General features: G+C 40.6%; 1 protein-coding gene across 8 annotated transcripts in view; it reads right to left on the reverse strand.

Moving 5' to 3' along the window:
* Window positions 1–6,598: 6,598 nt before the first annotated feature.
* Window positions 6,599–23,856, reverse strand: part of SIPA1L1 (signal induced proliferation associated 1 like 1) — a 201,543-nt gene continuing 184,285 nt past the window's right edge. For 7 of the 8 annotated variants that reach the window (XM_059849637.1, XM_059849631.1, XM_059849630.1 and 4 more), the window contains 7 exons: window positions 18,590–18,829; window positions 17,337–17,502; window positions 15,344–15,587; window positions 12,312–12,458; window positions 10,030–10,144; window positions 9,465–9,546; window positions 6,599–8,711 (listed from right to left, as the gene is read on the reverse strand). In XM_059849637.1, coding sequence (XP_059705620.1) covers window positions 8,568–8,711; window positions 9,465–9,546; window positions 10,030–10,144; window positions 12,312–12,458; window positions 15,344–15,587; window positions 17,337–17,502; window positions 18,590–18,829 — 1,138 coding nt within the window. In that variant the 3' untranslated portion in view covers window positions 6,599–8,567. The remainder of the gene's footprint in view (window positions 8,712–9,464; window positions 9,547–10,029; window positions 10,145–12,311; window positions 12,459–15,343; window positions 15,588–17,336; window positions 17,503–18,589; window positions 18,830–23,856) is intronic. The other variant, XM_059849638.1, reaches the window with a different exon arrangement.

The raw sequence follows: 23,856 nt of genomic DNA on the forward strand, positions 1-23,856 counted from the left end.
AGTTGCACCCCAGATGGGGAGTACTGCTTCAGATAAACTAGAGTACTAGATCAAATAAACAAAATTATTTTACTGGGATTTATTCATGTCCAGATAAGGATAACACAATTTTTTCAGTTAAATAAGAACTAATTTATTGATATATCTAGTCTCAGAAATTAAACCAGAACTATGTCACAGCATAGATATAGTGTCAGCAGAAACTTTCAGCTGCCATCAAAGTGCTAAATATACAGATATGCTTCTGGCCTGTCTGTAGCTAACATCCTATGTCTCTATATTTTAATTTCTTAAAAAAAAAAAAAAAATTTCAGAAGCAACCTGATCCTGTCTGTGATGCTACATCATTGCCTGAAAATGTGAAAACAAATCCACTCGAACATTTTTTCATGGCAGGAGTGCAAACACAGTATTAGGATTTAATATGTACCTGCATGACTTGCTGATGAATACCTTTAAAAGGCACTGAATATTTTGATTACCGAGGTCTTGTACGGACAGACAGTGGATTGCTGTACATCCCACAATCTGCCTGTCAGTTAGTTTCAGGTATGTGCTGTCAGACCAGGACCACAGAGAACTTGAAGGAAAGTGGAAGACACTGAGATTAAGGTGTCCTCAGAAGGTGCTACTAATTTTGAATGCCTTGAGCTGTGAACTTATTGCAGGAAAGAATTTTTGTTCATGCCTTACATATGAGACACTTATGTGTCTACGTACACAGCAGCAGTTACATGATGAACGCTGGTGCCCTGAAGACTGGGTGTGCAGAACTACTGAACAGCCTCAGCACCTGATAGCAGGTCAGCCAGCCTTTCCTGAGCTCAGTCTGGAGCCTTGGCCTAGGACCACTGGAGCACAGAGCTGCCCTGTGCTCCTGGCAGGCCTACTGGGTTTGCTGCCATCTGGGTACCCCACCTGCACCAGGCCCTTGGGGACATCTCTGTTTGACTCCATAGCCAGCCCTGTGGTGCCTTTGAAAAATCTAGGCCAGTTTTTTCATTTTGCAACCTTTTCTCAGGTCCCAAAGGACTCAAATTCTTCTGGTTTCTTTCCCAGCCCTAAGAGATGCACTTCAGAAAGCATGGCCCCTTCCCTTCAAACCTCCTGTTTAGAATTGATTGTGGCTAAAAGCCCATAAGTACAAAGTTAGGTATGGGGAAGCATTACTGGTTTTCCCCCTGATGTGAGGACAGAGGTGAAGTTCAGAAGCTAGCAGAAATTAATCATTTAACCTACTTCAGCACTTTTTGAAACTGATCCAGCCTTTATCTGTACATTTAGACTGTCACTTGATCTTTTCAAATCTGCCCTGTATAAAAGCCCTAAAAATAATCTATTTTAAAACAGACTACACTGAAAGTATCCCTTGAACTCTCTCCCCTGTTCTCAACACCTCATGAAGCTTAAGTAAAATGTTCTTGTTTTCCCCACAGGCATGCTCTAAGACTGCTTGGCCACTTCCTACCTGAAAAACTTCAGTGAGAGAGAGACTAATGTGGACTTACACACAGAGTTTCGTTCTGTCTCTCCCTTTTCTGGTCATGAAATGGTTGGCATCTCACACCAAGCAACCCTGGTTTTTCCTGTTCTGCTGGCCCCTAGATTGCTGGGAAAGCACCTCAAGGGTTCTTGTCCTGGACTGCTGCAGCTCCGCCAGTGATTGTTGTGTGAAGAACTTGTCTGCCATTTCTTGACCTCAGACTGGGATGTCTTTGCCTGCCAGCACCTTTTTCTGAGGCACTTCCCATTGTTTCTGCCCACTTCAGCCACAAAGACAGCAGAATGCAGGTTGCAAGCCTGAGACTGCAAGACTTGGTGATGACCTCTTACAGCAGACCAGAGACCCACACTACGTGCTGTGAATCCAATGACTCTCCCCTTTGAAAGCTATGACCCATATGTTGACTAATAAAGATAGCTCACTTAAAAATCAAATATGGCTTAAAATGACAGGGTTTTATCAGGGAACTGAGATCTAACTGCAAAATCAGACCAAACAAATCAGAGCTGTGGAACTAATGCTAGTTTGAGTGTTGCTTTTAGGCCAGGGAAGCATTGAAAGAAAAATCACAAAGAGAGAGACTCACATTTCCATGCTATACGTGTAACCTCAAGTTTTCATCAGGGAGGCAATTACTTGTTTGCTTGAACAGTCAGCGGAACACAGTGCAGCTTGCACATATTTGGCCTCCATGGGGGACTTTCTAGCAGACTAGATCAGCTAGAAAACTTCACATATGTAAAATTCTCCAATTTCAACAGCTCTAGATATGGCAGAAGACATGCAAGCAGGAAGAGGGAAACGCTGAGTAGGCAAGAACCCAGTTCTGTGTACTCCTCTCTGCCCCTTCTTTTTCCCCAGGCTGTGTGTTGAGCCTGACCTGAGGAAGAACGTAAAGCAGAGGATGTCACAAAACAATCTACTAGTCAATAATGCTATTGGGACTTACAGATGATCGTGACTGACCAGTCTACTAATGTGAAGCATAACATGGAAGAATGGCTTTTGTCAGATGCTTGTGCACAGCTTGAAAACACCTAACCTTTTCTAAAAGAATAAAGGTGCTACAAAGAATGATAAAAGCAAATAGAGGTACACTTATATTATCCCACTACTAGGATCAAATGGCATGGGTCATGGAGGAAACAAGAGTGGAGTGCCCCCAGTCCCCCATCCATGTAATGCCTGCAGCAGAAGCTGGTACTACAGAGGTCTGGGCTGCTCCTCTGGGCAGAGCTGGACTGAGCCAGAAGCTTTGTAGCAGGGAGGGCCGGGCAAGAACACAGTGGTTGTTTCTGCTGTGTGTGGGCAGTCACCTCCCGGGCGTTATCCCTGGCACGCTGCAATTTGGGCATGACATAGCTTGTTCCTTCCATACAGCGGAAGTTATCACTGAGCCTCCCAGCTCCAGCTAAGCAAACTCCTTATGGGTGTGAGATAGAAAGAGATGCAAATGTGCCTTGGCTCCTTTCACAAAATAAGTGAGCAGTCAAGCTCTTCAATTCAGCCAAGTCCTTCAATTGCTCAACTCAGTCTTGCCTTTCAGCTCAGCCACAGGCAGGCACAGCTTTGCTGCCAGGACTATTGGAGCAGCCCCTCTTCCTGCATCAGATCCCAGGAGGCAGAACAGCGGTCAGCAGCCACCAGACAAAGCGAACAAACTGCCCGAGAGGCAGGAGAAAGCAAGAGGAAAACTCAGAGCTTTTAAACAGCACTAGGACAAGTCCCTGTCTTTTTGCCCCTATGGTGTGAAACCTCGTTTTAGTTGGTGGAATTTGCCACTATCACAACATGAGGTTAGGAAACTACATTTAGTCCTAGTCCTGGAATACATCTTTATTGCAGTCTCTGACTTTGCATGCCAATAGTGATAGGCTGATAGGCTTCTTCAGCTGCCAGGAGCAGCCTCTGCCCGCAGCTGACTCCCCAGCACGTGTGTCCTTGCAGGCAGCACAGAGTGAAGGACAACCAGGGGGCTCAGTCTAGGCCTTGATTAAAGCATGAATAAGCAGTACCAAGTATAGAAAAAAGAAATCCCTAGAAATGAATCAGAACTGGACTATAGGAAGCTGATTAGTGGAGTGAAATCCCTAGAAATGAATCAGAACTGGACTATAGGAAGCTGATTAGTGGAGTGGAGCAAACAGCACTTAGCATCCACCAAGCCGCAGGCTTCTCCTTCCTACCAGGCTCACCAAAGGAAAAATGGCAAATGTGGGTGCTCTGCTGCTAGCTGCAGACAGAGGACATGCTGTGGACTTTCATGGAGGGTACAGACTCCTGTGTCATAAGCTTTTGGAATGTAGGCAAAACACAGCCTGCACCTGCTGCTGAGGTTACATCTTTCTTCTAATAACCCTGAAAAGAGAAACCTTTTCATGATGAACAAAGTAATGCCTTGCTCAGAGAGACCGTGCATCTCCATACTCAAAGGTATTTCTTCAAGACTCAGCTGGGTAAAGTCCAGAGCAACTGGCTGGACAAGAGACTTCCTGAAGATCCTTCTGAGTTACCTTGTGAGAGATCATAAATTTTGCAGCCCCCAGCCCTGCAGTTTGGTGAGGATGTACAGATTACTGCAGCACTGGTTTTACTTCCCATAGGAGTTCTTTAGTTGTCCACACTTTGCTGTGCCACAGACAGCCCAGTCCACTTTAAATCACTGACACAAAACATTGGGGAAAACACAAGTAGGTTCTGATACTCCGAAATTACCTTCTGAAAGGAGACAGGTCCATCCATGCAAACACAGGAAAAGCTGGACAGAGGGACTTTGCTTCCTGAGACCTTGCTTACTGAGAGGGGCAAAACTCCACAAGGTCCCCAACAGCTCTGTCTCCCCAAAGCTGACTCTGACTCCTCAGGCTGCTGCTGTAGAAAGTGGGAGAGGATCTCCCAGACAGTGGCTGCAGCTGGTCTTCCTTACAGAAAGGAGGTGTAAGTGGCTGCCATCAGCTGCAGCCTGTCTTGGGGCTCCAACAAGTTCAACTCAAACTTCCAGCCCGACTCCCCTCATGCCCAGCCAAAGCTGCTGGGGGAAGGGTATCTTACTCCAGAGCTCTGAATATTTCTGAGAGCTTCTTTCCCCCTGCATTTCCTTAAAAAGCCCAGCAAGGATTTCCTCACCACTGCCATTATCAGGGAAAGGTGAAGGCATCTATACAAGCCTCATAATCTCATTGCTCAACTTCCCTCCATTAGTAACCACCTCAGCACAGCCCATGTCTGCTCCAGCTGCAGCAGTGGAGAAGGGACAGCATCATCTCTCCTCCAGGGAGTCCAGCTTTGGATGCTATACCAGCAGATAAACTGCAACCTCCTGTTCCCCCGCTGTCTTGCAGCAAAGCAAGTTGCTCACATACAGGACTAACACCATGCTGAATTGTCTGCCAGGAGAGAGCTGACTGCTTAAAAAGAGGATTGTTAGCTGTCAGACCAAAGGAAGGCGCTAAGAGATGAGAGAATTACATAAAGGTTTTAGAAGCAGGTCAGTCCATCCTCCCAGGCTGTGCCTGGTTTATGGGGACCTTTCCCTCAATAGAAAGAACTGGGGAAAAGGCTCTCACACTACTTGCTCACTGAGTTGGAACACAGCCTCCCACAGAAACAAGAAGTTATCATACAACAACCAGATCAGCTTTCAGCTTTCAGATGAGTGAAACCTGAACGTGTTGCACTTCATCCCATCTCCTCTCCCTTAACTCCATAACAAGTTCCTCCAGGCCCCTTCCCACCAGCCTCTCCCCTCACAATCCCTGCCCCTGCGTGCCTCACAGCTCACTCCAAACCACACCTGATTACCACCCTCTGACTGGTTACCCATGCCCAGCACCACTTCTGGGCAGAGTATTATTCATAGTGCCCCTCTGTGGTGACATCCCCACACCCTGATTGAGGGATTTTGAAAGAAGGCAGATTGCTGCTGCTGTACCAGCCACATCCAGCTATCCAAAAACCTGTCACAGGGAAACAGCACCTTTGCACTGGAATGTAGATTGTTTCCAGGAACATAAAAAATTACTCTCTGGGAGAAATGGGTGAAACAGGAAGGTCGCCCTTATTACCCACACTGCTTCCACAGCCTCCCACCTTTTGCTGAGGCCACTCACTGCTCCAGCTGCAAGGAGATGCCTGCATGTTGGATCCTGCCCTGGTCTAGGCTGACCTAGCGCTGTGTGTGGTGGGGTGTGGGAACCTCTAGCATGAATTCATTATGAATGTGGACAGGGCAACTCCTTGATCTGAAGGAAGCTTTCTCCTTCAGCTCAGCTACCAGGATCCAATTACAAATGTTAAGACAGCATCTATTTTTCTTTCCAAGATTCAACCTCAATTTTTCATCAGATGTTTCTATTCACTCTTGCTGCTTCACAGCTCTCTTGGTCCAGTAACTTCATGCTAGAAAGAGATGAATAACTTCATGCTAGAAAGAGATGAATTTTCTTTCCCCACATGCCTCGTAGGGATTTAGTCAGTGAACTGGAAGACACTTTACCGCAGACTGACCTAGTTCCACATTTTTGAGCTGTGTGGAATGCTGATCCAGCGGGCCAAAAACACATCTGTTCAAAACACTTCCAAGGTCATCTCCCAAGTGAAAGATGGAGATCTGGGAAAAAAAAAAAACAAACTGATTATTTGCCCCACCCTCCCAAACCTAAAACCCGATGCTGCATGCTTGCAGGTTTGGCTCTGGGATGCTGAAAGTTGTGTGTCCTTGGGTAGATGTACTAGGACAGTCTGGTTTTCACCTAAAATACCTTCAGTCCAAGTCAGTTCTAAAATCCTGATAAATTTTAAAAAAACCCCACTGCCTCTCCTTTACATGACTCTGGTGAAGCCCAGAGCAACTGTTAAAGGTAGCAAACCCTTGTAAATGGGGGAAGATATATTTGTACAATAATACAAGTAAACAGCCAAGGGATGAAGTGTTCTTTACTTACCAAGTAATGGCCTTCAAAGGGATGAAAATTAGGAATCTAATAGAGAATGGAACTCCTGTATCAATAAGTACTGAGAAAAGTGGTACATGAAGAGAGCAGGAAGAACTGGACACTGGAAAGTCTTAACAAATCCAACAAAATCAGAAAATGGTTTAGAAGAACCTTTAAAATGAGTTTTATTGTCAGAATTTTACAAGTAGCCTTCAGTGGCATCATACAAGAAGAACTCTGTTGCAAAACTCTAATAAATAGTCTGCCCCAAGTCCCAAAATATTTTTTGAAATAAAATAAAACCAAACTTAAAAATAAAAGAGAATAAAAGCAAGACTTCAGGATGCTCAGAGATGTTAGCAATATTTCCCATTTACAAATAATATCAGGCATTATATAAATCTCCTTCATACAAGTCATTAAAAAACCCAAGACATTCTAAACCTTTACAAAAGCACTCCAGAAATAGTTCCAAAGAGATCCATTTCCATGACAAAGCATTAGAGAAGAACTCCATGGGGATTAGCATCACAAATGAAGTTTGAGGTTGAAGTGTAGTGTGTACTTGTGTGCAGCAAGATTAAAGATCGTGGAAAAGGGATTTGAAGAGAGCATGGAAGTCTTTGACAAGACTGTGCCAGTGATTTTAATCTGTTTATTTGAGAATGTGACAAAGGGGAGTGAGAGTATGCTCTCAAAATTAACCCCCAAATACACTGCACTTTATGGAAGGCAATATTTACTAAGGTAGTAACTACATCCTCAGAAGGGAGTAGAAAAGGTTTCTCAGCCCACTGCACAGTTCAGTTCCTGTGCAGATCGCGGTGCTTAAAAGCTGTATTTTGACACCTAAAAGGTATTTTCTGTAGAGGTAACACGTTGTGGCAAGTTAGCTGTTCCTTCAAAGAACAAGAAATTAACTTTGCTGGCATGAAGCAGTTTGGGAAATCTCGTGAGAGACAATTTCACTGGGGACTCAGGATTTCAGAGCTCCAATCCTGTCCCAGTGCTTTGAAAAATACACTTCTCTAATTCCCCTTTACATATTCCTCTATCTTCCATAATAAAGGATTTATAAGATCTCTCATGCAACAAAACACAACTTGAATAAACTTTTCTCAAATCTGCTGTGATTTGAGAAAGCAAGGGAAACAGAATGGGAGGGCAGGTACACAGTGATAGTTTGTGTGGTTTTTATGGTGACATTTCAGGGGGGAGAAAAAAAAAATCTTAATCTCTTTACAACTTCAGCTTAAGTCTCCTGCACGTATGCAAGCACCAGACTCCCCTGGAAGGGCAGGGTGCTGTATTTAACTGAGCACTGTTGCTGGATTGCTTATGTCTCAGCCTGCCTGATGTGGTATGAACTGCAGCATGCCTAGTTTTGCTGTTTGTAAAGGTCCTTGTAGCCACTGCTTCCACAGGAAACAAAGGCCACCAGAAATGCTAATGCAATCGATGTGTGACAATATGCCTGACCCATGGCTCACCTCTCTAGTCTCTCTCTAAGCTGTGATGCTGGTTGTACTGTACCATACACTATGGACACGCGCTCTCTGCAATGTATGGGAAGGTAGCACTAGGAACCAAGCGCAAATTGCTAAGGAGACACCTAAAACATTGCATTACATCCCCTTGTCTGTGGCATACTTCAGAAAACAATGTTAGACGAGCAGTAAAGTAAACATTTCTTTCTAATTTTCTAGATGTCATAATATTTGCCAAAGCTGCAAGGAAAAGCAGATTACCTGAAACAGAGAGAAAGGAGTTAATGGAAACAGAGGCAGATGGAACAGCAAGCCTGATCCTGGCCTCCAAATCATTTTGTACATAACAGATAAAGAGACAATGTGCAAAAAATAGACAGTCACATTTTAGCAGTTAAACTTTTATTTTTTTATTTTACCTTTTTAAAATTATTTACTTTGTTTTTTCTACAAAAGGCAGACATTGATTGTTGATCTGCAATTGTTCTGAGTGCGCGCAGAGATGCAAAAAAGGGTTATTGGAGGATGAAGACAGGGAATTGCTCTGACTATACTTTCACATGTCATAATTAAGGTGGCATTAAAGCTTAAGTCCCAGTAATAATATTCATAACAGATAGTTTCCTTCCCCATAGACCGTTCTCAGTTCATATCAATTGTGTTGAAAACCCATTCGGTGAATTTCTTCAGCTTTTCAGTTGCATTCTGGGATTCCTCCTGTAACCTCAAGTTGTCTTCCCGCAAATGTTGCACTTCAGCCTGAAGGCTGGCCTTGTCCTCTTTTTCCTTAGGCACAAGGAAAAATACAGATCTTAGTGGAAATTTCAGGTCACGCTTCCTATCTACCTAAAGCAGCAGAAATCTCTTAAGTGAGCATAAGTCTCGTTCTTTTAAAGGATTTTATGTGCAGTAACACATGGGTTTATATCCAAGGGACATTAGTGACGTTCCCTTGCCCATGTTTTGATTGCATGAACAAGATTTCCTTCTATTAGATCCCAATACAGAAGCTGACTTCCTAGGTGGTCCAATAAAATTGGCCATGAGCTGTTCTGTATGTACAAGTGCTGATGGTTAACTAAGTAAAGGGCAGGGAATCTTCCTGCAAACACTTTCCCAGCTAGGAGACTTCATCTCACTACTGCAGATCCTTCTTGGACCAAATAGACATTAAAACAAGACAGGAAGTTTCCACTGCAGAAATTACAGGTTTAGATAGCACTGCCAACTTTTCATCAGCAGGATACATTTTTATGAACTCCAAGCCTTTTGCAGTGTCACCTGAATTAGGTGTGGAGGTACTGTGAATCACCCTCCTAATTTAAGCAGAGGAATCAAACGCCTACAAATTCAGACACCCCATCCCAGCCGTGCATAATTAGAAGCCTGAGAAAAGTAGCAAAGAAATGTCTTTTTCTCATACTAGGATGAGGCTGTCACAGGCTCAGGCATGGCAAAGCAGGATTACACAGTTATTAGCACCACCAAGCACCAACTAAATACATGTCTTATAAATCCTTCTGTAGATGAAATGCTTACCTTCCTTAAATCTTCTTGCAGCATCTTCAGCAAACCTTCCAGTTGGTCCACTTTAGAGGCGAGAGTTGGAGGGGATTCTTTACTGTTGAAAGCAGGAAACAGAACAGGTATCGATATGATTTACTGTCTTCACATGGGGTAGCTAGAAGCTTTGTTTATACCAAGTGCTTTATGAAGGTATGCATTTGTGTGCACCAAGAAGTCACAAAATGAACATAATAAAGAGTACATGGAACACATGCAGCACATTAAACAACAGAGCAAATTTAACTCATGATTACTTGGGGTCATCCCATCACTTGACTTCTTTCTACTTGGACTCACTGTATATGCTTGAATTACCATTGCTTTGGACAGTTTCATGAACATCTCAGACAAGAAAAAACCTGCAACAAGATTCAACTGGACTTACAATTCTTATATTTTCACCTCCCAATTCCATCTTCATGAGAACTTGCGAAGAGTTACTGCATGAAGCCTTGAGATGACTTCCAAATGAAGACATCCCTGCTCTTTTCCTTGGTTTGTAGCTGGGAAAGCCTGCACATCTGGTGTATTTACTTACCCTGTATAAGGCTTTATCTGTGCAGTAAGCTGGTCCTCAGCCTGATCACTGCTGGAAGCAGCACTCACAGGTCTGTGATTTTCATCAGCAGCAGCAAAGAATGAAGCTCGCTGAACTGAGAAGGCAAACATACAGAGAAAAACAATGGCAGCAGTAATGATTATTTGTTCACGTACAGCACAACAGCTACACTGCAGCATCTCACCAATTTCAGTCTGTTTCAAGCAAGGTAAACTGATGATATAACATACCAATGTCCACTTGATGGAAGCAAACTGGCAGTGCAAGTGTTTGTACCAGGTTTGCCACTGTACTGGAGCCAGGAAGTACTAGCTGTGGCACAAGCAGCACTGTGCAGATCTTCTGGGGTACGACTGCATGATACCACCCAATAACTTAGCAACTATCTTTAGCTCCTTTCACTCTATAAAGAATGCCTTTATCTTGAGGAAAGAAAAGTTCACTGTGTGCAATTTGACCAATGTCATTTTCCAGAACCGGAAATTTTTTCCTTATGTCTTATAAAATGTTTTCAGATTGAAACACGAAACCTCTTTCCTGCCTTGTGTGTGTATTTCTTGCCCTGTAACTGTTCAAATGTTCTTACACATCTCTAAAACACTGTCACATGGTGTAACAAACAGCAGTATAACGACTTAATAAATTAACCTCAGCAGGGCTCTCACTGGAAACAAAAGAGTATTGTCTTTTTCTGTTTGGCAAACTTTTATACTACAGGTTGGTGTAGCTCAGGAATCCAGGCGGTTTTCATTTCAGCTGGTACAGATACCACAATTTGTAACTTCAAGGGCTTGTGCTGAGGACACCAATCAGTGGTGTTGAGGAGGTGCTCAGGATCACAAATCAGAATTTAGGCTCCTTGGTATGTGTCAATACCTACTGACACTTGTCAGAGACTGGAGACTGGAATTATACTGAGACCAGACAACCAAACACCAATGGAATTATACTGAGATCCCTCTCCAAGTCAAAATTGAATGTATTTTCATAGCAGTGAGATGAAGCTGCCAGATAACACATTACTCCAGCTTTTTTTCATCTGAGCTGTCAGTTTGTTATTTTGACCACAGTGACTGTGTTCACAGTTCTGAAGAGAAACACAAGTAAGTCTGGGGCCTACCGAGAGAGGGATTCAGGTTAATGAGGACAGTCAAATAAATCCCACCAAAAACCAGGGGATCCTTTACAGAGAAACTGCCAACCACAGGGAAATGTGTTAAAACCTGAGTTTCACCCATATGAGGTGATGAAAAAACCATCACTACAAATTCATCTCCTCTTGAGGACCATGTCTTACACTGAATATTCTTCCCAAAACTGCACAGCAGAAATTTGAGCCAAACTGCTCCTACGACTCCTGTAGCAACAGAGCAGAGGACATGAGTACATCTTGAACACTCATAGAGACACCCACTGCCCTAATGATATCTAAGGCTACTACCAGAGAACAGCCAAGAAATCAAATTACTTCACATACTTCTCCAACCATGCTCAATAAGGTGTAAAAGATTCAAGATAAGTGAAAAAACACTTCGATGAAGGTGGGACAGCATTTATGCAGATATTAGGAATGGGCACTTCTATTTCACACACCTAGGAGACTCGTCCATTGGATTCCAGTAATTCCATAAATTCTCTTTTGTTTAAACTGCATTTTAAGTTTTAACTTTAAGTTCAAATGTATCTAGACAGTTTACAGTTCTCGTCAGTTTACCAAGTGTCATGGAGATCAAAACTGCCATAGGATGAAACAACACTTCCATGCAAATCTACATCTTCGGGGTATGCAGAGGCAATGAAAAACTATTTACCAACAAGGTGTATTTCCCAAATTATCTTGTAGCAGACTTCAGCTGCATTAGATGTACTTCTCACTAGTGCAGTAAGCTAGCAAACTTTAGTGTGCTTTTCCCCTACTATATGACATAATTTTTGCACTTTTGTGCCTTTCCCACACCAGCCTCCTGCAACTGCTTTAAGTGAAATGAAAAGTGACCAGTTTCACAAAGATTTGGCCAAACCATACCACCGAGGATTTCCAGTATGAAAAAATGGTATCTGAGTATTACATACAAAGTTTCAGGTTCTTGACACTTCAGTTGGTATTTTAAATGAACTTAAGCTTCAGACTACGTAGAAAATTAAGAACAAAAAAACTAAAAGTCAGGATTAAAATAAAGCCAAACAAACACAAAACCCACAGTCCTTAACAAAGCTTGCATAAAGACCAGCTTGCTAAGTGTTGTATTCTGAAAACTTACCTTCAAAAGCTTTGGCAGCATCTACCAAGTTTGACCAGTCCAGATCAGAGGCAGAATCAGGCAATGGCATAAGACCAGGGTCTGGCATGGGCTGCCGTCTTTGCTCCTGGATATCTGTGAGGGAGCTGTCTGAGGCAGAAAACTCTCCTGGAGCAATGCAGAATAGATTATAAACTCCATAAATAAAAATACCTGAAAATTCATTTCTTAATATATTGCATACCCTATTCTTAACTTTTCTGGCATAGCACTTCTCAAAATCAGCCAAAATTCAAAGGAATGTTTAATCAACTGCAGTTCTCCAGATACAGCCCTTCACAAAGCAGTTTTCTAAAGCCAGCACATTCAGCTCCTTTCTAACTTTGCTTAATCTTTTCAGCTGAATGCCCCCCCCCCCCCAAAAAAAAAAACCAACAACCCAAAACTGTGAGGTTTTTTCCTTCCTCTTTACAATCTTGTAAACCAACGGGAGCCGAATTAAGCCTACCAAGATGAATCAGAACAAGAAAACCCTTAAAATTACTTCCAGAGCATTGCACATCTCTCAGCAGTCCAGCGAAACCTTCAGATCTTTACTAAAAAATAGCCACACCCACCTGTAAGCTGTTACATGGCTCACTATGGAAAAAAAAGCATTGGCAAGCTTTAAAGAAGGATTCAAAATCCCTGTAAGTTTTTGTGCAAATTAAAACACCAAAAGTGAAACTTAGATTTTTACCACTAATTAGGGCAACACCAAACTGTCAACCAAGAATTATCTACTTTATTTCAGTTTACTGGCTAGACAATAAAAAAATGTGCTATGCCTGGTCACATGTGTGAGCTCAGAAGCAGCAACAACTTCCTTTCTCATGCCCTCTGTCAGGATGTAAAGAAGTTTTGAAAACCTTGTAGGCAGTATTAGAGAGAGAGATGTAGGGGTGAGAAGATGGACTGGGCACTTGGGAGGAAGCTGCTGAGAAGATTAGAGAAAAGAGTTTGCTTGGATCATACAGAACAGAAAGACAGTGTGACAGGCAGGATACAATCTCAAAATGCCTGAGTTGTGTTGTTTATCCCCCCCCCACCCCCCACATTTTTTTTTGGATAGTCTAATAACTATGTAACTTCAATAACTAAAATAATTCATAAGAACTTCAGCTAAATCATAGTGCTGCCTGGAGAACAGTGACCAGAAAAGTTACACAGCATTCACTTCTTTGCCCCGAAATCTTGATGTTTTTTGTGTCTGTGTGTATTTACTTTTTGTAAATGTAATTTTGTTACATTTTATTTTGTAACTTTCAATATTATTAACACTGAGGATTCTTGTCTTAGCTCTCAAAACAGTTATCTTGGAGGTTGTTAATATGAAAATATTTCCAATTAGTGAAAAGATACATGCAATTAGATGAAAACCTAACTATTTGAAAAGCTACCTGTTTTAAAACTGAGTTGGATTGTTAAGGCAGATGAACAAATATGAGCATTTTTACCTCAATGTTTTTCCTCTAAAAATTGGATGAGCTCTGGAATCTTTGAATTTAAAGAATTTTGAATAACTGGAAGCCAACAAATACTTGTGGTACTAAATATCTAGCTTATTTAATCCTTTTCTCAGTGAAGTGTGTGTGGGAAGACAATTTGTGTGCCAATCAAATAGCTGCTCCTTTTATCATACAGCTCCTACGTTTTATAGAAAATGGAAAACCTTGTTTTGTTGACAGAGGCAGAAAGGTTATGGGCTAGGAGGAGTTATCAGTTTTGGGTAGAAGAGAACATGACAACAAAAGAAGGTTTTGTAGTTTTCTTTTTGGACAAGACAGCATTTAAATGAAAAGAGACAAAGAGCTGCTTTCCACTTGTACTCTGGTGGCATCATTAATCTTCTGACCCCAAGCCCTCAGAAACCAAATCCTCCATCCAGTTACAAGCATAACCAAGTCTACAAAGTTATTTTAGTGCATTTAAAAAATAGAAAGGAAAAGAGCTCAGTTTCCTAACTCTTATGCAAGACACACATTATACAGACACAACAGCTCAAGAAAATGCCAGGTTCAACACTGAGAACTGATGCCTGGTGATCACAGTCAGATGAAAAGAATTTAAAATAGATTTCTTCATCAGCCTTCACTGTCAAATGTATCCTGTGTAGCTAAATACAGACTGTGCTTAGGGCCCACTATAGTTAGTTGTATCTATTGATAGCCTTGCATTTTCCTCTTGAAACATACTAAAACATGAATAAATCAGAGCAGATATGTACTTCTTCAGAAAACATTGCAGAATCCCACCCTGAGATGTACCTCTATTTCTGGAAAACACACTCAGTTATGAAGTACAGTGGGAACCTGAGAAAATTCCATTTCTCACTGACATTCACGTGCAGCAACACGCAACCCATCAAATAATCATACTGAGACTTTTCAGTAAACTAATGGGAGAAAGCTGAGTGTCTTCTTGACAGCACTTTACAAATAACTTTTTCTGGTTAACTGTGTGACTAATATAATTAATGTGCTGTAAAATAAATAGGGTAAGGGAATTATTTTAAAAACAATTGAACAGTTGGCACAATAAAAGCTGTATCTGGACACAGCTGTAGCTGTGTCTCTAAATGCCCACTACTATTTACCCACTTCTCTATCATTTTACTAATCATATTTTGTTCCCATAATCCCACAATAAGGAACTGACACCTGAAGTTCTCTCTGGTGGATAACCAGGCATACATTATTTGTCCATTGGTCCAACTGATCTAGGTGACTCTTGGAAGAAATGACAGAAACTTGCAGCCAGTGAGGCAAATTTCTGTGCTCCCTCTACAAGGCAAACGCATGACCAGTCATGCCATCTTACACCCACTGAAGTGGGGGGGGGGGTGGGGGGGGAAACTAAATTCCTGTCCTTTTTTACATTTTCAGTGATGTGACTGGACTCTCCTTATCTGAGCAAAATAAAGATGGAACTACAAATTGCTGTAACAAACATTTTCACCCTAGATGATTCACAAAGGATTCCTCTGGAAGTCAAAAAATGGGAAATCCACTTACCATGTAGTGATTTCATTCCCAAAGTATAGGATGGTCTCCGTAAGGGCAGCGACTTTGGGAGAGAAGGGTAGGTGCTGGTGAACAGAACATCATTTGGCATGGCTTGGTCCAAGAGCGAGGCCCGTGAGGTGAAGAAGTGGTCCCTCTGACCACTGTAAATACTCTCATCTGACAAAGTCCTTTGCAAGGCACGCCTTGTGGTAGGAGTGCTGGGAAAGGGAGACTGACAGGACAGAGTGTGTGACTATACATTCATAAACACAAATAAAAAGAAATGAGAAAAAAATAATCAATAAAGAAACTTTTGAAATAATTTTTTAAAACCTTTTTTAAGTAAGAAACTAAGTGTTTACATAGCATTTTTTCAGTGGGCAGGAAAAAGAGCTGAAGGAATTGGCTTTTAAGGAGGTTATAACTAGGTAACATACATAGATATTTTGAACCTATCTCACATTTTTACTTTTAAACACCCTTCAAACTTCTCCTTAAGTGGAAATCTCAGGCAGCCCTTGCTGACTCTAGACCTGATATGTAGCGGAGTAATGGATACAGAAAGAGCCTGAATACTGCACAAACCAGTTCCCCCATTGCATAGGACTGGCTGCCCTCCTGTAGGCACAGCACCAGCAAATGCCAACTAATTAGAAGTCTCCTGTTACTGAACAACGAGGAACACCCACCACTGCTGTGGGTCTTCAGAAGTATTTGAATCAAAAGCACTCCCATGAATAAGAGAGCTGGTGTCTTACCTCCACCATCAGCCCAACTTCCTCCATACTTCATACAGGAGAAAGCAATGCTGGGGCAGCCACGAGTTTTGCACTCTCAGACCAGTGCTAGAGTGCTGCTCTCATGACCATTCCAACCAGCAGAGACACTGATTTTCATGAAGCCTGTAGCAACATAGCTGTCACTAAGGCATAACATTTCTTTACAGTTTGGCTGAAATTTGGTCAAAAATTTTTATGCTGTAAGACTACTTCTGTAAAATGAAATCTAATTCATACAGTGGGCAGAACTGCTACTTTTAAAATGCAATTTATTGGTGTGACAGAATGTTTTTAACTTGTTGAAATTTATCAAAAGTGTGATCAGGGAATAAAGATCAGGGTAAGAACTGATTCACTAACCCCACAGCAGAAAAACAGCAAACTTGGGAAGATATCTTGGAATGAGAACAATTCTCTTGCTCAAAACAACCAACAGGAGGTGTTTGCATCACCCATATCCCAGTTCCCCTCAGAACTACCACAAACCTAAGAAAATGTTATCTTGCCTATAACAAAGTTTTTTTATCTCTGGCCTCAAATGCATCATCTTAAATAATCTGTGCATGGAAGCCACACTTACAAGCTTTAACAAGCCAAATCAGGTTTTTACTAGCAAAAAATGAAGTTACAGCTCTCTCTTCTGCATGGTTGCTGTGGAAACAATTTGGGCTCTGGATGACAAGCACTGGCTGTACATGAAGACTAGAAATCAAGACATTCTCTTCAGGATTATGGATTCTAAAAATTAATCCACGCACTTACATGTTATTCAACATATTTTGAAACACATCAGGAAATATTTCTAACTATTCTGCAAAAAAATAGGCTTAAGTTTAGGGAGCATTTTTGGTAACAGGATTAGTGAGGTATAAAAGCATGCTTTTTGCAATGAGTTTCAGTACTGTCAGTAAGTCACTGTCTAGTGATGCAATCGGAGAAGAACAGTTAAAATATGTTAGACAATAATACAGGATTTTCCATTACCTAGAAGTACTAAATGTTCTTTGCAATTTGGCATATTAGTCTCTTTGAATCTGCACACAAAGTTGTAAAAATATTGCACAGACTGTAATAATGAAACTTTTCACCAGAAATTGGTTCTCCAGTAATCACTTACAAAGAGATTATTTTCTGTCTATGATGAGAATTCAGCGAATGCCTCGCATTTTATTTTCCTGCTACGGGTGAGAATAGAAAAGATCCTATCCCTCTCTTTAACATACCTTAAAATTCTTCTGGGATTCAGGTGTTGGGCTATCAAGATCTATCAATTTCTTCAGCTCTTCTTCGACAGTGGACTTGGACGCTCGTTTAGGGGACGCCCGCAGGTCTCTTGCCGACGCCCGCAGCCGAGGGTGGGCCATTTCATTGCCATCGCTCTGGTGACGTCTTAAATGAAATGGAACAGACACATTCAGGTCTCAAAGCCCTGGGGCAGGAGGCATGAATGAAACAAGAATTATAGCACCCTCAAGCTTTTAAAAGAAAAGAACTAAGTAGAGGGCACAGAGGATGGAAGAAGTTTCACTACTATAGCAGAGACTCTCCTTAGTGGATAGCTGTGGAAGCACTAAGCTTGTTTAAAAACATCAATATAGCAATACAATAAATTAATTGAAAGGTTAATGTAATACATTTTCCCAATAAGGGACTGAACCCATTAAAATAAGATGCATTCTATACAAATACGAAAACACCTGTCTTCAGTAAACCCATAAGCAGCAAATCACCAAGTTTCTTTAATATTTCAACTGGCTTTTTAGAATGCAGTTATCACAAAGTTTCACCATTTCCTTTTGACAGCCAGTTTTTGGTATCATCTAGGGATACTGTGCTTGACTCAGTAACAGTCAAGAAGGTTTGAATAAATTACTTTGAAATAGGCTTTTTGAACTACTTGCTTTTTGAGTCATACTTAACAATATTTTCACTAGTAAGTTCTTTCTCAATTTCTCTTCCAAAAGAGATGCTTGCATATTGTAAAGCTGAGATATCTTGGCTTGCTTTAAGCTTTAAGCCAGTTAGACTGGATACTGGCAGCAATTTTAACAAGGCAATGTGGAATGCCAGAGTTAATGCACAACATGCACGGTACCACTTACTACGTGGATGAAAGGTTTAAGTAAAACTCAGGCTCTACAATAAGAGGATTTTTGATATTTGCTCAAATAGCATTTTGAGTCACCTTTAAGTAGTCTCAAGAAAAGACAAGCTTTAATAGGACTGAAATCCATAGAGTTTTTTAAAAATTATAAAAACCCCAACTTTTACAAGTTAACAGGGAATGAGATTAGCCAACTATCAAATACTTAAACCATACTCCAAGAAGGCTAGATTAGAGATTAAGTTCTACAGAATATGAATCATTGTATTAAATAGTCTTGAACTCTTCTCTACAGAGAACTGTCACAGATCAAAATGCTTCTTTTACAATTAAAGCAAATAATCAAACGAGAAAAAAAAAAAAGAGTCTTACTTTCTTGAATCCATAAACCCCACTGAGTTTATTGTCCCTTCTGGCTTTTTCCATCCAATCAGATACTTGCTAGTAGCACCCTGGCGAGGGTAGAAAGTCCTAGGACCAGACGAGGAGGAAGAGGAGGAGGAGAAAGAAGGTGCGAGCTGGGGAGAAGTAGCAGAATGAATCTCTTCTTTAGGTGAGCTTCTGGCACTGGTGAAAACAACAGGGCTGGCAGAGTGTCGTGAGCTCATGGTACTAGGAGAAGAACATAAAGACAAAAATTGCCTCAAATGTGTGTATACAGGCCTTGTTAAATTGATTTTAGAGCAGAACTCTGGGTACAAGATGTTACTCTTATCAACAGCAGATAGAGTAGCAAAACCAGTTTGCTCTTCTTAAGGGCCTTCCACCAACGTGTCATTAAAAACACCTCACATAGTAATGGAAAAATTTTGCAAGCAACCTCTAAGGATACAATACAACCACCCTTCACAAAATGGGAAACTGTCATTAGGCAGCTTAAAAGTAGTACATGAGATTTTAGTTGAATTAGCAAAAATGAACTGAAGTCCAAATTCTTGCTAGAATTCCTGGCTTTAAAAGAAAACATATTTTAAAGGAACTTAAGCAACAAGAAACATTTCTTTAAGACCCCAAAACAAACTAAAGAAGAAACTAATACAGTTCTCAAAACAGGGCTTCCTGAATTTCACCTGAAAAGCATTTACTTAGCATTTGCAAGAAAAAAAGAAAACAACAACTTAAATTGAGAAGTTGGAGTAGGTCTCTAATATATATCACCATTTGTCATGAAATGGCAGAAAATGGAGCTGGGAAGACCAACTGCAGCTTGTTGGGAAAAGGAGAGGGGCTAAAGGAAGATACTCTTTAGTTATGCTGATGCTCAAATCTGATGGAACTTACTTCCTATCAGGAGTGCTAGGCCTTAGACAATATTTACTATAACAACCAAAAAAGGTCAGTCACCTATAAGCACAGTAACAGGAAATCGTTGTGTACAGCTTTAATACTGAAATAGCATTATATGTCTGGAGACCAGTTTTCTACCAGTTCTCTACACAATTTAGCCACATTTTCATCCCTGGATCCAACACTGCAGTGAAGGAACTTGAAACAGATGGCCCTGTGGTAAAGAACAGTTTCTGACTGAGATATAAAAATAAGCTGCAAGGCTAAATAAAGTCACTGAATAATCTCTTCTTCCTTTGCATAGCAGAAAATTCTTCATCAATCTTTTAATAACTTAATAAAACAATGCATTTTCACATCTATCCCTCTTACTGAAACAGGAAAAAAACCTTAAGGTTAAATTTATGTTGCCACCTGGGAAAATAATACCACCTACGTTTAAGTCTTAAGCAGTCAGTTATCTAATCTATGCCACTTGTCTGGCTCCTGCTGTAGTAGTCAATGAAGAAATATCCCAAGGAGGTGGTTCTACTTGTCTTAGATTAGGTATCTCAGATATGCAGGGAGAATGCTTTGGAGTTTCTTCTCTCTCTTCATTGACAACAGATGGAGTCAGAAGAATCACCCTGAAATCTGTTTCATTTTCATGTGGCTCAAGTTAAACACCATGATTCCCAGCATTGAAGTGCTGTGGGCTCCATGAACAGCCTGGGTGCACTGTAGACTTCTACTGCAGCCCAGGGCATCACATCAGGGGCAAGATGCACTTCTCCATTTGCATACAAATTAAATTACAATAATACAGATCTTGTATTAAATATATTTCTTCCTTCCCTTCATCTCTACATTTGAAAGGCCTATACAAAAGATAGCAAACTGAGAAAACACAGGAAGATATTTTCCTGTCCATCCATCCCATATTTATGGTGCTGCAAAGCACAACCTTCATATTTGAAACAGATATAAGAAAGCATAATTTATAGCAAGAAAGCAGAGGAAAATTAAGAACTAGAGGAATAGGCAGTAAATTTTTCTTCATTCCCACTTTGTCTCTTCCAATACCAAAAAAATCTCCTACACATGCTGAGTAAACCAACCCATCTGTAAGGTATCACTACCACAGCATGAACTGCCATTTTTACCCCCTCCTAAATACACTCAAGAAGTAGAAAAGTCTGCTTCAGTGTAGGGAAAAAGGAGAAAGGAATCTCTGTCCACATTTCAGAATTCTTCAACCCATCAGGTATTTCTCAAGGAAGTGCAAGTTGTGACAAATGGTTTGTTAATAAAAAACAGTAAAAATAAATATCCAGCTCCTGGATAGGCTACTGGGGTTGATCCTTAATGGTAATGGGGAAAGAAGGCAACAATGATGTTAATTATGCTTGACATAACATTTATATAAGATGCATATGTATGTATAATATTTATTACATAATATACTATAAATACACATTGTGCATTTTAGGTATTAGTATGATATGCATAATATAATAGGTGCCAAGAGCAGGCTAGTAAATGCTAGTAAAATTAGCACACAACTTAAATTAAGGTTTTCCTTAAGGGCCATTGCATATTTTGAGGTGTGGCTTTTACAATATAGTATTTTTGGGAAGATATTCTGCTTCAGGAATAGAAGAGAGCACAGAACTGTGACTATGAGTGAAGCTTTTCACCCTGCCAGTAAACACAGGCAGGCCAACAGGATGCTGACAGGCAAAGAGAGACAATTGTTAAATGAGAGCATATTTGGAGAGCAAAAGGCTTTGGATATACTCTACAAAAACTAAATCAGAGCTCGAGCACTATGGTAGTGATGGGAAGTTATTAGAATATCTGACACCAGGAAGCATGCAGAGAATTCATCCTACTTCAACAGATACCTAGACCAGCTTAATTTCATCTGGAAGAGATTCAGTCCTCTTTCTCAGGACACAGAGATGGTCACTACTGGTCCCCTATCTCCCACCTCAATCGTTGAGACACCAAGGATTGAATTATAAAAACATTCAAATACTACATGACTGTCTGCAAGAATTTCTGATGACCCGTTCATAAAAGAACTCTACAATAAATAATATTTTAGGTACCTTAAAATAATCAGAATTAATGAAAAATGTACTTGATTACGAATAGTCAAGATTATCATTTTAATTTTGGTAAGACGACCATAAGAAACCGTATAGCTTAGGTAGAAATGAAAGTTTGATTTAATTTTTTTGGTAAGGAATTCATGCCATCAGCACATACTGCTTCATTTAATGACATTCAGCTATAATGATTCCGTATAATTACTGGCCTACATAATGCAGTTCTCCTGGGATGCTATGAGAAATCTGCACAATCATCAGGAAGGACTTTGGGATTGGGGGTGGAAAAGAAAAATAAAACCCAGCCAGAAGCTCTGCTATAAAAGTTAATCACTATAATTTACTTTTTGCCACCAGTTCTCAGGTACAAGTTCTTTTATGCACCATTAAATGATCTGAGCAGTAATTATCACTCTTGTCTTCTACAGACACAAACACTCTAATATGTAGTTATTTTCTTTTCTTTTGTCACAGAGATCTTTTTAGGGCCATATTCCTTTTCTTCTTGCTCAGAAACCTGATTTTAAAGACATTCCAGACATGGCATCCACAGGCAAAAGATAAAAAAGTGAGAAGCAACAAAGGATAGCAATTTAGAAGCTGATAGAGAAACACACCAATTAAGCTGTTCATTTCTCATGAGAAGTAGCCTGTTCAGAATCTTTCGTTTCCCCTCCTTCACCTTCTTAAAGCAGGCATCTTTATAATACTCTCCATAATCTGTGCTTGTCTTTTGGAAGTGCCACTTTAACCAGCCTCCAAGCTCCAAGCTTTTGTGCCTCCATAGAGGAAGCAATGGAAAGGAGTCGGGAGCAAATAGCTGGATGACCTAGGGTTCCACTGCTGTTCAGTGTGCAACCACCAACTGAGGATGCCACAAAAATTAAATTTTTATCCCAGACTGTGCCTTTGTTTGATTGTGAGGCATCAAATACATGCTCTAGTCTTCAAAAATAAGAAGTAATAAAAAAGGAATGCGAGTCAATCTGTTTATGATCTGCCACAACAAATAATGCATGCACAAGCATTTCTGCATTTCTCAAGTATCACGTCCCATGTGTTCTACAAACTGCTACTACACCTTTTCACAAAGAGTTGCATTGTTAACATCTTAGTTTTAAATGAAATTTGGCCCAAAGAAACTTCAACTGTTTTCTCCAGAATAAAGCCCAGGAAATCTTTATCTGGAAATTTCAGTGACAGTCCCAAAATGACGAGGAGAATAATTTCAATATGATCAGAGAAACATGATGTTAATTAATCCACACCAATGAGAGAAAACACCATGTTTGGAGACACAATGTTATAATACAATAAATAATGAGACAACAACCTAGACAATGGTTTGCAGTCATGTTGCAAAGTACATTCATGGAAGAAGAGAACTGTCACGGTGTGCCTGCCCTGCAAAGTGTTTCTTTCTATAAAATTTTCTCAGCTTTTTCGGCAACTAACCCTATTTGGTGCTGGAAGAAGAAACCAGAACCTCAGATATACAAAGATGCCATTCTGTTAGGCTTTACAATAAAGCTTCCATGACTTACATAAATTTTCCAGGATTCTTTAAGTGGCTTCAGAAAAAATCCTTCCAAATGACAATGCTACTAACTTTATTGCAATCAGCATTTTGTATAATAATCTCAACACTTGATGTAACTTCCAGTTACATTCGGACAAGTACTGCAGGACATGTGGCAAATTCTACTGAGTGTTAAAAAATGCATGTAAAACACACTTATCTTAAAATAAAAGGTGTAACACTGCTGACAACCATCATATAGACTTTGTACCTTCAAGAAAGATTTCTGGCATGGTTGTGGGTCCCCCTAAGTCCCTCTGCAGAGTGCTTTTTCCAGACTTGCTCAAGTCCTTCATGCATACACAGCAACTGGAGACACACCAGTCTCAAACACCTGGGTGGGATTTCTATCAATTGAGCATGAGCTTTGGTGCCAAAAACAGCCAATGAAGAGAGGCAGAAAACCTGAGTGGAGCCACCATTAACGGATTACTTAGTGAGAAATGACAATGACAAAACACATGGAGACCATTACAGTCTCTATGACAACCCCTTATTTACAGCTACTGTATGAGGAATTAGTGAACTGGTCTCAAACATCTAGTCTTGCACAGTGGCTTTGTTCAAGACAATTACCAGAAATTGGTTTGGACTTCCAATCTGCAGGTATTTTTGCTACACACTCAAAACAGAGGTGCCTTAAGAATTAAAATGCAACAGTCAAGCTCCACAAGGCAAACAAA

Source organism: Haemorhous mexicanus, chromosome 6 (assembly GCF_027477595.1).
Source record: "Haemorhous mexicanus isolate bHaeMex1 chromosome 6, bHaeMex1.pri, whole genome shotgun sequence".
In the NCBI taxonomy this organism is placed as follows: Eukaryota; Metazoa; Chordata; class Aves; order Passeriformes; family Fringillidae; genus Haemorhous; species Haemorhous mexicanus.